The sequence below is a fragment of the Centruroides vittatus genome, unplaced genomic scaffold (genome assembly GCF_030686945.1).
Source record: "Centruroides vittatus isolate TY-2023 unplaced genomic scaffold, ASM3068694v2 contig_341, whole genome shotgun sequence".
In the NCBI taxonomy this organism is placed as follows: domain Eukaryota; kingdom Metazoa; phylum Arthropoda; class Arachnida; order Scorpiones; family Buthidae; genus Centruroides; species Centruroides vittatus.
In genome coordinates, this window is record NW_027122166.1 from 2,464,963 (window position 1) to 2,481,679 (window position 16,717).

At 28.1% G+C, this 16,717-nt stretch overlaps 1 protein-coding gene across 1 annotated transcript in view; it reads right to left on the bottom strand.

Moving 5' to 3' along the window:
* Positions 1-1,716: 1,716 nt before the first annotated feature.
* The window catches only part of LOC136974089 (probable phospholipid-transporting ATPase IA), a 166,618-nt gene continuing 151,617 nt past the window's right edge, over positions 1,717-16,717 (bottom strand). The window contains 4 exon segments of the mRNA XM_067268884.1: positions 1,717-4,107; positions 4,959-5,002; positions 10,939-11,004; positions 14,680-14,768. Of these exon segments, the coding sequence (XP_067124985.1) occupies positions 4,054-4,107; positions 4,959-5,002; positions 10,939-11,004; positions 14,680-14,768 (253 nt within the window). The 3' untranslated portion in view covers positions 1,717-4,053.

A 16,717-nucleotide genomic window follows, 5' to 3' on the forward strand; every position in this document is an offset into this window, starting at 1 on the left:
AAATTTGAAGCAAGTAGGGAAAAGTATTTGACAAGATTTAAATCCTGGAAAGATAAAAATAATCATTTTTTTAAAAACACGATAAATTAATTATATGTATTTTATTTTGCATTATCCTGTACTTAGCTATTTCATTAATTTGTTAAATTTCACTAATTTCAGTTTTATATAATATGTATAAAAATAATTATTATTGTTTTATTGTATAATACTGAGCTATATTAAATTTGTTATATTGTGCAAACTTCGGTTTTTATGTAATATTTTAACCCCCTTGTAACGAACTAACGTTCATACAATAAAGAATTGAATTGAATAAAATATTGTGCACAGTTCGACGGCTAACAGACCCTCCAGCAAAGTGCTAGAACGTTTTGATTTGTCCCTGTGGGCAAATCAAAACGTTCTAAGCGAAAATATTTAGCGAAAGCTTCGCGTTCGGTTCACTTCAAGTTTGAACACTTCCGAACGTTGATTTCATGGAATTATAATACAGAATGTGTCAGTGAATGCACATGTTACGTGTTACATTTGATGCGGTGACGCTTTACAATTTTGAAATCAAATTACTTCAGTTTATTTCCTGACCATCCCTTATGTGAGGTCGCCGAATTAGGGATTTGGGGTGGATGGAAGCCTGCAGTTACAAATAAACCCGTTTATTAACGCTAAATCTTACATTTTATAGAGCGTCTCGTCGACTGTTGGAATTGGTCGGTAGTAGTCATGGCGGGGGCGGTCGGTCCAGATGTTTTCGAGTGTCGGGAAATCAGGTGACGATGTTTCGAAAAACCAAAACAGTCCAAGACGGAATGGTGAAGTCAGGGATGAAGAGTCCGCATGTAGAACACTGGAGACTAGCCGGATAACTCACAACGTGAGACAGAGGAAAGCCCCCTTGTCCTTGAGATCCAGGCTTTTAAAAGATTCTTTCCTCGGATCTCTAGCTTTCCGATTGGCCGGTTTCTTGTATTCAGGTTGATAACAGACCGTTTCGGGCTACGAAGGGTCAAATTCGACACAGTTTTATTCGATCAAGAGAAATTAATCGCACTTTGAAACTCCTGCTCGTATTTATTGTTTCTAATTCTTGTAAGTGTGACCCAATCTCCGCGCTAGATATCATTTTAAGGTTATTTAAAACTTTTTTTTCCTCGACTAATGATTTTATTTGTATCTTGTTTTGTTTTTTCCAGTTTTTCTTTTACGAGCGCTAGAATCAAAGCGCGATCCTGATTTGACACTTTTATTAAATTTTTAATACAGACATCCTTCGTACAACACGGTTCGAGAATTTGAGAAATCCTTCGTACAAAATTTCACAAGTTATAAGTGCAAACTCCGTTATTCGATATTTTTTTTATTCAAGTATTCAAGGGTATTCATGCGAGTTGTCTCAAATTTGCCCACGGATTTTAGAATATTGAAATTTTAAATTTATTTTGTGCCTTTCGCCAGGTTTACTTTAACCCCATGTTTTGTATTAGTCCTTTGTTTCGTGTTATGCTAACTCCTGTTAGTTTTCCTTTAATTTATTCGCACAATTTGATATTCCTTTCATTTTCCGGCCACCCTATATTTTCCGAATATTTTAAGATTCAGAAAACTTGTTTGCAATACGCGTTTATTTGATAAATTCACTAGTCCTTGTTTCATTCATTTTCAAATGGGCGAAAGAAGTGTTTATGTGGATTCACGAAATAAACGAGGCATAAATTTTTGTCTGAATAATTTATTTCTGAAATAAGAGAGGAAGCTTTTTCCCACCGAAAAAACATTCTTGGTATATGCAGATATGAACATTTTACACACATGAAAAGTATACGACAGCAAATAGTGTTGAAGGAAAAAATATTTCACGGATGAACATGAACAAAGTTGTCCTCAGAAACCTTAAAGCACCTTTTTCTCAATAAATTAAAACGATAACAAATAATTCGTACAGTGTTAATTAAATAGAACTTTCGCACCTACAGAAAATTAAATTAAATTAAATTAAATTAGGTACAAACAGTACAACAGGGGATAGATGCCGGCGAATGGCCTCTTTTGGGAGATTAAATTCGAAACACCCGACAACATTTAAATGTAAATGCAAGTTATTTACATGGCAAAGAAAAATATATCCACTTCAAATAAGATCTTTGGTTAAATTATAGTAAATTATATCATAAATTACCATAAAAAGTTCTCTTCGCTACGTGACCTACGTGACGCATTTTTGTTGTTTTTTTTACACTCAAATAATTTATTACATTAAAAAACTAACTATGAAATGATACATCTATTCTAATTACTGTACAAAATACCATCTATAACTGTATATATTTGTTTTTTCCTTAAATAATTCCAATGGTGAGCTTTATGGTTCTATACAATGGTGTGTAATCACAAATTAATTCACAATGTAGTAAGTTAGTAGTAGTAGTTAGTAGTAGGATTAGTATTAATAGTAGTAATAGTTTATTAATAGTGGTAATTAGTTGAGTGATCGACCTCCTGTTAATCCGATTGCATATTTCGAAACTAAGAATGGGTAACTGCATTAAAATTTATAATGAAATTAACTTTCTTAATTTGGCAATTGCTATTTCCATAACGCTTTAGTTCGTTAACTATTATGCTTCGATTAAATAAAAATTACGCTTCGAATATCGTAACAATGAGTAAATTTGTTAACAACAACGTTAAAATAAACTCTCGAATATGCGTAACGTGTTAGTTACGTAAGTAACGAACGAACAGAAATCGAAAAGGTCTCGTTACTTCGCGCCATAACTAGATGTAGATACCCGTATAACACAGATATTACTGCATATGCTATATATATGTATATATATATATATTTTTAGGAGGAATATAATTTCTTTTTTATAAATTATCTTCCATCCCCTAGGCTTTTTTTATGGTGGCTGTCGGATTTTCAGTCGATACTTTTCTTTATTTTTATAAAAATTTCCTACTACTTCCCGAACCCAAAATATAATAAACGGGGCTACAATGTTGATCGTGTTGGAAATTAAACATTTAACAATCATTTATCAAAAAATGACAATTCGTTTAACATTTTTTTTCCTCGAATTCAAATGTAACAAATAACTACACCTAAACTTTTTTCCAGATTCTCAACAGAGAACCGAACATGTGGTGAACGACAGAAATTTGTCACTTTACGGAAAGATAAATATAAAAATACCAACTACCGAGATATCAAAGAATTTATAAATGTTTAACATTCGAACCGACATTTATTGACATTCTAGGATCTATTTTTTTTTTAAATTTTATTTTTATTTACTTCCTCCTCTCTAAATTCTGAAAGAGTAAAAGCTTCCTCCGATGGAAAAACGATGAAGTGAAAAATCACAACAGATAAACACAACGAAACACGCAATGCATTAACGTATATAACATTAAAAACAACAAACGCTATATGTGACTAGAAAAAACGCAAATTATTAGTGTTTTAGTTGCGATCCTATTTAAATAAATTACAAAAAATCGCAGCAATATCAAAGAACTAATCGGCAGTTTTTTTTAAATTCTTTATAACGTGGTGTGGTGCCAGAACTTGGAATTCGCCTCGAACGTGAAAATCTCCTGTGCATAAGGACATATTAGTTTGTTTGTTTTCCTTATTTTTAACCGAATTTTGACAGAAACCATTTTAAAATCTCTGTTAACAGAACAATTTTGTGATATCAAAAAAGTGCTCGTTTTTTTTCACTTTAAACACAAAGAATATATATATATATATATTTGTTTTTTACGACGCTTCCAGAAGACAGCTTCAAGGTTGTCTGAGGGCAGTTACTGTATCGTCTCGTCACACCGAAATAATGGAGGTACATTATCACAGAGGTACAGGTACATTGACATATGGCAATGGCACCGAGAAGTTGCCACATAACAACAACACTTTGTACCCTATATCTGAAACCTTTCGAACACTCATAACAATCAGATCGTAAGATTGCAAAATGGAATGCATAAAAAGATTCCCTATGACCAAAAAAAGGGACACGTTTTTCCTATGGTAACATCTTCGGACCCTCACACCCCCTGTGGTTTGCTCTTTGTTGTGTCGTAGGCACGGATCATTTCAGACTGAAAAGTTAAAAAAGAATAAGTATATTAATAGTTAGAAATTTTTTATAAAATTGTGTTATGCTGTTAGCTGGATGGCACTAATCTATCACTCAGATATTTTCAAGGGTGAGTGATGTAAATATATTGGATCCTGTCTCTTACAATTCAATCGTTCCACTGTGAGTCTGGCTGAACCATGTTGAATACGATTTGAAATATGAATATAAAACCATTTAAAAAAATGACCTATTTGTTTTTTAACGGTAGAAAGTGTCATGAAATAAAATGAAAGAGACCATACTGTGGTCAAACCTATACTTGAATGGCCAAAGTAACTGTATAATCCTTCTATAATGGTGTCTAGTAGAAAAGTTCAGTTCTAATTGAAATGTCAATTAAATTTTCTATACGTTTTCTAAATTTTGGAACTTCTATAAAGAAAGATAAATGCAGTGAACCCTGTAAAACGTGGGGTGTGTTCCATCTTATAAGAAATTGCATTGAAAGAATAACGTGTGTTATATATTAAACTGTGAGAGTTAATACCAAACTCGCAGCTCATACATAACAAGTGTTTTATATAAAGCAGTTTCCTATAACATGGAATGCATCCCGTGTTGTATGGGGTTCACTGTACATGCATTTTCTTTTTTATTTTACTGATGTTAAATGCATCATTATTACAGAGGAACAAACAAGTTCCCATCTGAATATGTGCAAATTTGTTGATGTCTTTTTCTTGCATTTGTTTACAGTACAAAATTGAATAAAATAACAGAAAATATTACTATTTAGCTTATATTTGACATTTTAGAAATTTATGACATAAAAGTACTTAATATAAAAATGAAAAAAAAAGGAAGACTTACCTGCGGAACAACTCCATGCTCTTCTTGAGAAAATGCATAACCATCTATAAACAAGACGTATTGATTTAATTTTTTTTAATCAAATCAATTGGATAAAAAATTGCAATCTTTTAATTAAAAAAAGTATGAATTTCTTTACATATAAATATACTAAGATACAAACAATTACCACTAATTATAAAATCAAATTATATTAAAGACAAATGCAGAAATTAGCATGCCAAAGTTATAAAGTACAAAAGTGATTGAATAGATGCACAATATAAATTGAAAACTAAAGATCATAAAAAGCATAAACAAAAAGCAGATATCACTGAATAGATTTTACACTAAAAACTGCACATTTTTTATATATAATTACTGCCATCCAGTGTTTCCCAACTGACAACTAATCTACTGCTAAATTTTAATTTGAAAATTATCAAATCTATGCTTTGCTTTATGCAATTTAAAAACCTTAAAAATGGTGGAGAAAATGGAGTAAAAATATAAGAAAGGAAAGTGACAAGAATAGAAGATAGTGCAACACATTTATTAAAGAAACTTTTCAAATATAAATTCAATTCAAATTGCTTCTTTTTGGAGCTAAAAATTTATAGAAAACTCTCACTATACTTGGTATTTTAGCCTATGTACAACAGTCAACAGAAGCTAATTTGGTTTGACATTTTCTCTCTATTTCTTTTGTCAACTCCAGATGATAAATATAGTCTGAAACAGTGGAAGTTTTCTATAAAATATTCATTCCAAGAAAAGCAATTTGAATGAGATACCAATGATATTTTTTCTCCAATTCTGTTGAGAAAAAGATAATACAATTTAAGCCAATTATTTAATGGTGCAGAATTAAATAAATTAAGAATATCTCAATCTACAAAGTATTCAAACTGGGAAACACTATAACGTTAATATAACTATTCATTGCCGAGAAGCATTTTGATACCGATCCATTACACCATATCCTATTATTTTGCAAAAACTGCAAAGATCTGAAAGTAAAATTTAAGATATAAAATACTGATGTTTCAAAAACTGAATTCATAAACCACAAAAACTCAAATATTTTCAGCTTTAGTTATTTTGTATGAATTATCAATAAAGATTTTTACAGTTGCTTTTCTTCTGTAAAATTATATCAATAAACAAACCACAAGATTCCAGCAAAATTCAATTTAATAAAACTGTCTTCAACCATACTTCAATGGTCATCATCAGGTAGGGCTCTATAATGAATTAACTGAATAACAATTAAAAAACAAACTTTGCTGGAATCTCATAGTAGTTTGTTTATTAATTTTGCTTCCAGTTATGGATTACTTGCAAAATTAAATCATTTAGAAAATCCAAAAACACAATTATGATAAATTTACAAATTATCTAAAGTTCAATGGATTGAAAACTTTTAAATGACTGCTTTTACCTCTCTCTCTCATTCCTCGTATCTCTATAAATGTTTTAGATTTTTCTGAAGAAATACATTTTATTAAGCAATCTTAATTAAGTAAGGATGAGGTCCACTACCACACTAACTGGTTAAATGTAAAAAAAGACACCCACAAACACCAACATTAGTTAAAATTCCAACAGATTTTACTCATATGAATGTTTTTATCTGTTTAAAAACAATCATCATCCGGTAAACTACATCAAATGTAGAACCAAACAGAGTTTATTAATTAAACATAATTCAGAAAGAATTCAATTTAAAAAATTTCTGGCAGATGAAGTTCTGCACATGTGCTGTTTATATTTTGCACCAGAATATGAAAAAGTTATAAAAATTATACATTAATTTAAAAGGAAGTTACAGTCTGTTGGGATTTTAACTGCTCTTGGTGTTTGTGAGTGTCTTTAAAAGTAATGATAACTGATATAAAAGAGTGTAGATAAAATTTAAGAAAATGCTAAAAGAAAACACAGTGAAAAAAAAAATTAATTTTAGATGAAAGAAAATAATTTAAACATAAATTCTATGACAAACTTGTAAAAGATTTGATATAACTTCATAACAAAAATAGTTGTATATATAAATGCTACAAAACAATAGAAAATTAATTATGAAAAAAAAAAATTTAAAAGGTCGGCCTACAGTTTGTTAACTTATTTAATTACAAAATTGTAGCTTATTCTTCTGAAAGACTATAAAGGAAACTAAATTTTATCAAACAAAATTAATGGTTTGATAATTGAACTTGATTATAATTTTATTCAAAAACATAACATGAACAGTTCTTTTAACATTCTGACAAAAATGTGTGATAATATAATGTTTTGTATAGCTTAAACCTGGCATTAAGTCAATCCAGCAGCAGTTATGTACATTAAAATGATGTTTTTAGTTTACAAGCAAGCAGGATAAAAATCCAATTTGCAAGCAGATGTTTATCAAATTTTAAGGAGAATTATTAATGGTTGGTTTGGGGAAATGCATAATAGATGCAGTGGTTAATGATATTGTTTTATTTAATTTCAAACAAACACAAGCAAAACAAACATTTATTTATTGTGACATCATCACAATGCCAAGCTGCAATTTTTAAATCATATTTTTAATTTTTTTAATTTAAAATATATGCTCTCCACCTCAAACTAGTACTGTAGTGTCTTGCCTTTGTAAATCATACTTTTCTGTTAGCAATGGAGTCATCTATCTAACTCTTCTCACCGGAAAATTTTTTTATTGAAATAATGTGCGTTCTGGTTTGCATCATAAGTTTGTATATAGTTAATCAGAGTCTCCTAATTTTCTAAGCTTTCCATATCTGGTCTGTAATTTCATTTATGTAACACCATTCTTGAGATTAAGAAAAACAGATAGATGACAGTGGGAATTTGTAAGTATATAATTTTTTCAAATTGCAGCCCAATAAACAAAAATCTTTGTATTGATGGCCTGATGGACAACACAGTAAAAGTGTTGGAATGTCACCTTTAAGGACACAGACGCTTAGTCTTAATTAATTTTGGTATCCCAAGAGCAACGGGAAGCTCATTTAGCACATTCAATATCTTAGCGTGCATAAGAGCATCAGACATTTTTCATATGAACTTACGCATGATATGATGTTCATATGTGCAAAATGAATTGCTTGTTGTTGTTGGATACTATAACTTCAGTGTTATCAAAAACAGTTAAGACACTGATTTGAGTTTGAATCAGAATCTTAGAAATTTCCATGGGTAATTTGTCCTAGATATGTTTGGCCCTGTCTCATCACTCAGCCTTCACAGAAAACTTGGTTGAATTTATAAAATATGCAAAAAGAGGCCCTCTTAGTGTCCGCAAGGTTTCGTTTAAAAAAAATCTTTGTACTTATCAGAGAAAGTGCAATGTATAAGTTCTTTTTTTTTTGTATTTATAACAATAAATATCTTTGTAAAGTCATTATCTCCATAGTCAAAAATGAAAATTATTTTCCAATTTTGGCATGCACTGAAATTCTGTTAAAGATAACATCTACAGAAATAATAATTACTACTACATATGTGAAAATATAATGTTTAATACAGTAGACCTTTATTAATATGAAATAAACCAAGAGATTTGCTTTACAATAAAATAGTTTTGTCATCTGAAAGAATGTAAAAGTTTTTCATTTATATTATCACCACCTCAAGAAAAATCTAGAAATACTAAGAAAATGTTAATCTTTATTTCTGCACTTAGTTTAGTTATATTGTCTTCAATTACTTTTCTAATTCTGGGATTTCTGTTTCATTTTATATTATTGGAATTGATATCAAAATAATTTAAAATTGAAGCAATGGCAATGGCTGGACTGGCATTAATGACATGTTCCTATAATTAAGCTACTTGGAGCTAGAGAATGGTTTGAGATAAGGAGTATTCCTGCATGTTGTACTATGCTAAAAGCTCATTGAGATTTCCAATTGAAAACTCTGGTGTAAAATTTATAGCAAATTACATATAGCTATTAAAAAGATTTATTGCAATATAAGATGAATAGCAAATAATTATAAGAATTATGAAACTTAATAGGTTGGTTGGCATGTGCAGAATGTGATGAGTTTGACTTCAGGAGGAACAACATTGAGATATATAAAGTCAAACAAAATTTTGTGTAACATATATTTACTTTTAGTGTGTTTGTTGGGACTGACAATCCAACTTAAGAATTTGAGATTAGAGGTTTTACTGCTCTAAGAGTATCAAAATTGAAAAAGGAATATAATTTTTAAGATTAAGTAAATCAACAAGATTTATTAGTCAGAAAAACTTATTTAAAGCTTTTAGAGAGAAACTTTTAGAATCTAAAAAAACAGTATGATTTTTATTTGAACCATACTGTTCATTTATATATAACTGTTTTCTAAGATCTAAGATGGAACCTACTTAAACGTATAATGAAATACCAATGATCGCCTAAAAATCGGGCTATAAACTGGCTAATTAAATGATTGATATAAAGTAATTTGTTACTAGAGGTAGACGTTAGGTGCCATCTCTTATCTAAGTTAATAATTATAATTTAAGTAAATATTAAATAAATTTAGAACCTTCTGGAATAAAGGCAATCATTAGTATTTCATTATATACTCATTGGGCTGAGTGATGTTTATTTATATTACCTACTTAAAAGTGTTAAATAAATGGTAGTTCTTTTGGATATAAGCTCTGTTTCCTTAATCTTCTAAGTACTTAGGTAAGATGTACTTTCCAATGACTTGAGCATTATTTTGCAGCGTGTTCCTGAAAGGTTAAGGGACTCCTTTATTCTGTTTGTATGTAACCCCATTAAACAAGAAGGCAGAAAATGTTGATCTGTGTGCTAATTCCAGTATTTGTGGAAATACTTTCAAAGCATTGTTACTATTCCCCAGTAAAAAATCTTGTATGTGGCAAAAATATGGGTTTAGCTTTATGAAAGCAACAATTAAAAAAAAAAATAATTCTTATAAGATTAATCTGTTATTTGACTAATCAAGAAAAAAACTGTTTTTAAAATCTATAAATTTAAAGTGCAATATATTATCCAAATACATGTGAAACTGAATTATTCAGCATTCACTTTTTATGGTTATTGATGGAAAAGTCACTAATCCTTTACTACAACAAATTGATCTTTATGTTTAAATGTCTGTATTGAGTTTCTATGAGAGCTTCATTAAATTTTTTAATAATTAAATTTATTTATACAAAAATTTAAAATAACTATAGTTTGGTCAATAATTTATTCTACTGTTTCCTTACTTTAATGAACATCAAATAATAAGACCAGGATTTGAAAGTTCTATCATTACCTTAAGTAGCATTTCAAGAGATTTTTTAAACAAATATTTATGAATGAATATCTATTTCTTCCATGCTTATGTAATCAAAAACACCACCACAAATTGAATTAACACATGAAAAATTGTGTGCCTATTTGATATAAGGAAATAAAAAAATTTTTAATGACAGATGAGGAAGTGCATAATAATAAATTAAACTGTAAAACAGCAAATTTATGAACCTATTTGATATATAGAATAGAAAAATGTGAGAATGTATATTTATAATATCATAAGAGTGTTCACAGAAAAGAAATTAAATGCTTCAATACTTGGTAGTTAATCATCAAACATTTAACTTAAAAGAAATTTCTGATTCAAAATCATGCAATGTATTGCATATGTAAAAGTTTATAAAACAAAATACAGATCTTAGAAGAATTGCAAGCATATGATTTATAGTGAATATCATAACCATTTACATTGTCTGTCTCAGTTCAGTTGCATTCAATGAATGTCTACTACTTAAGCTACTAAATCAACAAAGTGCAAAATCCCAACATCAATAACGAAAAGCCAACTGTTAAAACATTTAGCATATTTACATAATCATAATTATAAAAATCAGCAACCAAAGTTTCCAAACTGAGTCTAAATAAATTCATTTAAAAATTTTATGAAAAAATGGAATAAAATTTTCTTTCATTAAAAGCTTTTAGATTCGGTTTATTCAACATACAAAACTTACGTTCTTCGGTAGAATACAATCTTGTTGAAAATATTTGAGTTTCATCATGTTTATGAATTCCATACTCTAAATATGAAGTAAAAGATTATTTTTATGTTATTTTTTATTTTTTAATAATATATGATAAATAAATTAATGCAAAAGTACTGTTAGAATAGATTTTATATATTTATAAAAAAATTTCAACAGGAATTTTGAAAGCAAAGATAATATAGACATTTGAAATATTAAGAGATCACCATTGAATGCATTGAGAATATATATAATATCTTTTTAAAATAATTTCTAAAAAAGATAAATATTTCTTTCAATGGAATCAAAATAAATTCTTACATATATATATAACATTTTGGGCTAAATAGTAGAGGAGAGAATATATTTAATTACGTACATTATAGATACCATTTTAATTGTCTTTCTATGGTAATCCCATATTTCTTTTGATTTACCATATATCTCTTTAGTAAGACTGAATTTTTCGTAGTAAATTGAATCAATATAGTATTACTATTTTAACAGAGGTAAGAATTATATAAATTGCAAGCATTAAATTAAAATGTGTATAAATCTAATTTACTTTTCAGTGATCCTGATTAATTGCAAGAAAGTAAGGCTGCATTCATACTGATGATGACAATGACAAAAACTGTTGTTTTTATTGTCTGTCTTTGTCTGTTAAACATTCACACTAGTTGTTATTGTTGCTCTTTCATCTTAGTCATTCATCAGTTGAATGTTAGCCAAGATTCAACATTTCTTGTTGTCATAGCAGTATTGCCTAATCAACGTGAAGTTTCCACAATTATTTGAACAAGATGAGGAAAACCAATAATCCCTTGTGTGAAAAAAAGAGGCCCTACAAAGCTTAATAAATTGGTCTAAAGTATTTACAGACATAACAATAATAATTTTAAAAATCCTTTGATATCTTTTAATCATAATTCCAGGACTAAAGCATAGAAATCACTGTTTTTTCCCCTCAATATAAATGGCTATTATTACTATTAACATTTTGATATTTTCCATAAAAAAAAGTAATAAATTCTTCTGCCAGAGAATTAACATTTTACTCTGCATATCCAATTTTTAAACAGACAGGTCTGGTCTAAAAGTGCAGAAAGCCACAGAATAATGCTAAACCTAATGTACTGTACATTGCATATGCTCTAAGACAAAAACAAATGAACAATGTGAATGCTTTGGCAATGAATAAATATGATGAAAGACAAGTTATTGTCATCATTTCATTGCTATAAAAATGTATAATAAATGATACTCAAACACTCAACCCTTCACATTCTTAAGAGTTTAATGCATGGACTTCCCACAAATATGAAATTTTCACAAATAGTTCTTAATTATTCCATGGATCCAGCAGAACTTATCTAACTTGTTTAAATCTTTGACTAATCTGCATTTGTTCATAAGGAACTGATCAGAAATGGATTATCTAGACTGAAAATCCTTTAATTGGATCCTTGGAAACTTCCACGGGTGATCTAACTTGGATATGTTGGGATTTGTCCCTCCCATCTGGCTTTTCCCATTGTGGGACCTAGCAAAATCCATAATGGTCATGGGAAAAATGCCTTCTTAATGCTCACAGTAAAGAGAAAATTTAGTTAACTAGAGCATTTAAAAAAAATCTTAATATATCTCCAATACAGTGTAAATTTCATTAGTCCTTTCATTACAAGATGGCAGTATTTAGATTATTATTTTGAAATATTTAAGAGTATTGCATAAATAAAGATATTAATTGTACTCCTTCAGATTATTTGAATATCTAAAATGCCTATTCAAGAAATTTGAATATGTATAGGAAAAAATTTTTTTATCATCAAATTATATTTTAATGTGCACATAAGCAGTACAGAAAAAGATTCAATGTAAATAATTAAAAAGAAAATAAATATAAATTAATTGGAATAACTTTAAACTAATTAAAGTAATCTAAGCAAAGAAATTTGATTCACAGAACAATAAGCAATATACATATTTTAAAAAACTTCAAAATTGTAAACATAAACCATGTCCAAAATATAGATTATGAGTGTATTTCTTGATCTAAATTAAAGATTCTATTAAACATCCTAAAATTAGCTGAGTGGTGTAAGCAGATTTATCATATTATGTAATTATTATTGATTTATTATATAGTGACTTTATCATTTTATATATTATTTATTTATTTTTTTTTTACATTTAATACTTCAAAGTGAACTGTTGTGTATGAAATTTGTTTATAGTTTATAGAGCAGAGAGAATGTTAACACAGCCAAACCTTGGTTTACAAACTTTGAAAATATGAGATTTTTGTACAGATCAATTCAATTAATTTAAGTTTTGGAACTCTCCTGAATTTAGAACAAATTTATCATAATTTTTTTTTTAATTTTGGAAATCTATCATATGATACAATGATTTATTGTAGAGTTGCCAACTTTCAAAGTAACAAATTCCAAACAATTGTACATTTTTTATCTACACATTTGTAAAAAGTGATGAGCAAAAGAAAATCTTTCTTCTAGAAACAACTTTGTAAACATTTTTTTTCTTCCCTTGTTGATAATGATGATGAAACAACAGGATTACTAAAGTGGTTAAGGTGTCAGCCTACCAAACTGACACACAGAATTGAATCCACCTGAACAACCCCAAGAATTTTTAATAGATGATCCAACTCTGGATTCAGATCCTGTTCCACATTACCCTGCCACATCTCATGTGGGCCTGACAAAACCCATGATGGGTATTATTAAAACAAGCCCTTTTAGTGCCCATGCAGTGAAATAAAATAATTTAAATAATAAAAGAAAAAAAAAGACTCTGCAGGAATGAAAATAAATTCAAATTACAATTATGGAAGCAACTTTTCGTGAGGAAAAAGGAGAAAAATTATATAACATAACAATGATATTAATTAGTTACTTTATCAATATTGTCATACATTTGTACAATTAGAGAGTAAATTTAAGAAGAATCAAAGAAATTGTATATCCTTCATATAAAATAATTGTCGCAAAACCAGAGTATATAAAAACTGTTTTTGTCTAAATTTTAAAATCTTATTATTATGAATTATATTATTTTAAAATCCAAAAATACTTAATGTTCCTTTGGATTATTGTCTTTCCTTTCTACCAAAACTATATACAGTGTTTTTCATAAATCATGTACCATAGGAGAATGTATGGAAAAGCACCAAAAGATTGTAGGCAAAGCATCAAGGACAAGTGTAATATACTGGTTAAAAAGAAAAATAATTCAATCCTCACAACATATCAATTAATTACAGAACTATACAGCTAGACCTACATTAGTTAAAAATGATTCAACCACACATGAATTTTATGCATTTAATTTCCATTTGACAGTATTGCAGACCAGAAATGATGTATCATATAACCAGTACACTGCACACTTGTCCCTGATGCTTTGCATACAATCCCCTATGACACAGCTTATGATAAACACTGTATATACAATTAAATACAATCAGAATAATTATCTACCATAACATTTATTAAATGTAACAATTTTTAAAAATATACTTAAATTTAATTATTGATATCTTTTATTATTGTATATTTATAGACATAATCTACACAAACCAAAGTTAAATATGCAATAATCATCATTACATAACTGAAATATATTTTAAAAACATTTTTAAAAAAATGTTTAAATATTGTTTTATTAATGGTTACAATTGTTTGGATTATAAAAGAAATTACGTACGTTGAAGTTCCATTTCAAGAGGCACCTGTGAAACATGAGTTGAAGGTCTCCTGAACACATTCTTGAGAAGCCTAGCCGTTTCAGTAAGCCTGTAATTATAAGATTTTTAAATGGAAGATACAGATTACAATATTAATTCTATCATAAAAATATTTTAAAATAAGCGAACACCAAATGTTAAAAAAAACATCTATACATGCAACATGCAGTTAAAAGAACTGTTACTGGATTTGATTGAATGAGAATATGTTTTCATGTGTTTGTTTTAGTCTGTTATTAAAATTAAATATCTTTTAGACCCAAATCACAAGACTTTCCGACAAGGGATAATTCTGTTATTAAAATTAAACCATAAAAAAATAACTACTGAACCATCATTTACATTAATATATATCTACAAAGTGTGCATTTCAAAACATATATTGTGATTTGAGTCTATATTGGTACACATAATTGTAGATACTTGCCACTTCTGGGTCCAGTCGTTTTCTGGAGGAGAGCCACTGTGATAAACCCGTCACTGAATACGTCATGTCGAATTTGGGAAGATCCTGATTTTATTTAAGGAGTTCACTTTATTTATGGATCATTTTCAAAAATATTTTTATGATTGGTTTAAGTAGAATACTTTAAAAAATTTTTTTTATTATATAGGGTATTGTCATATTCCTATTTAAATTTAAAACATTTTTTGGATAGATGTTGCTAAAATCCTATGAAATAATTTTGTATATACTATCTGGAAATCATAGGTTTTTCAGATGGAAAGAGCTATTTAAAAGTTTCAATTTTACTACACATTTGTCCATAAATGTCTAGTGCAATTAAGCATAAACACACTTTAGACACAATCCTCACACATCTTGCTTTCTTAAAAAAAAAAAAAGTTTATTTATTTATTTATTAATATTTCAGGCAATCTAACTGATTTTCATGCACAAATCTTTAGTTTGTTAACTGAAAGATGCAGTGGATTTATTATTGTATCAAAATAATTATCTTCTATGATTTTATGCTATAATTCTATGCTTTTTCTTTTACTATTCATTCAATAAGTTTTTTTTACATTACATATGTTCAACATTATATATAAGTTATGTATAGAAAAAAAAGTTGTGATTAATATTACAATTGTAACATCTTAATCATCAGAAATTGTTATATTTTATAGCTTAAATGTGATGTTAAAACATGCTTAATTCAAGCTTAAATACAATATTTTCTGATATAAAAGGTTATAATTATTGACAAAATTATTAAAAATATTTATAAATGATTTCTTGATAATGTCTTGATTTTTTATTTTGTCACTTTTTAATAATTTTGTATATAAACAAACAGGTCTTCCTTGTCAATTTCACTTCAGTAATTTGAAACATAATAATTTTGAGTTTGAAATTATTTGCAATTTATTTGAAAGATAATCTATGAAATGTACATCAACAATCAACAATGAAATGTAATTACTCAATTAATTTCGATAGTTATCTAAATTGATCCATACAGTTTTTACCATATACATTCATATTGATCTTCTTTAAAATAAATCAGCTTCACCAATACTCAATAAAATAATAAAATTACAGATTTGTGTGTTCTTCAATTCCGAGATACTAAGTTTCTCGGAATTACTCTTTCCAATTGAAAGCTAACAATAATTGTTTTGCCTATGACTTATTGTCTTCATTCATTAGGTAATGAAATTTTGAAATTATTAATATTAAAGTTAGTCTCAAAATCATCAATAAAAAAGATTATTACAATAAATCATTCAATAGATGGTTGGAGGCCATAGAAATTTTTAAAGCTAACTTTGTGTCATCTTGTATAAATTCTAAGAAAAAAAATGTCATTGATGGTCTGGCAGGCTCTGCTTGACATGACAGTATAGTCATTAGTTGATTAATCATTATGCATAGGACAATGCACACATAGCTTTAAGTTTATATTTATAGTCTAAATGGTCATTTGAATTAATGGTCATTTAAAATGTTTTTTTGAAAACTTTTATAAATTCACATTTGTTCTGAAGGATAGG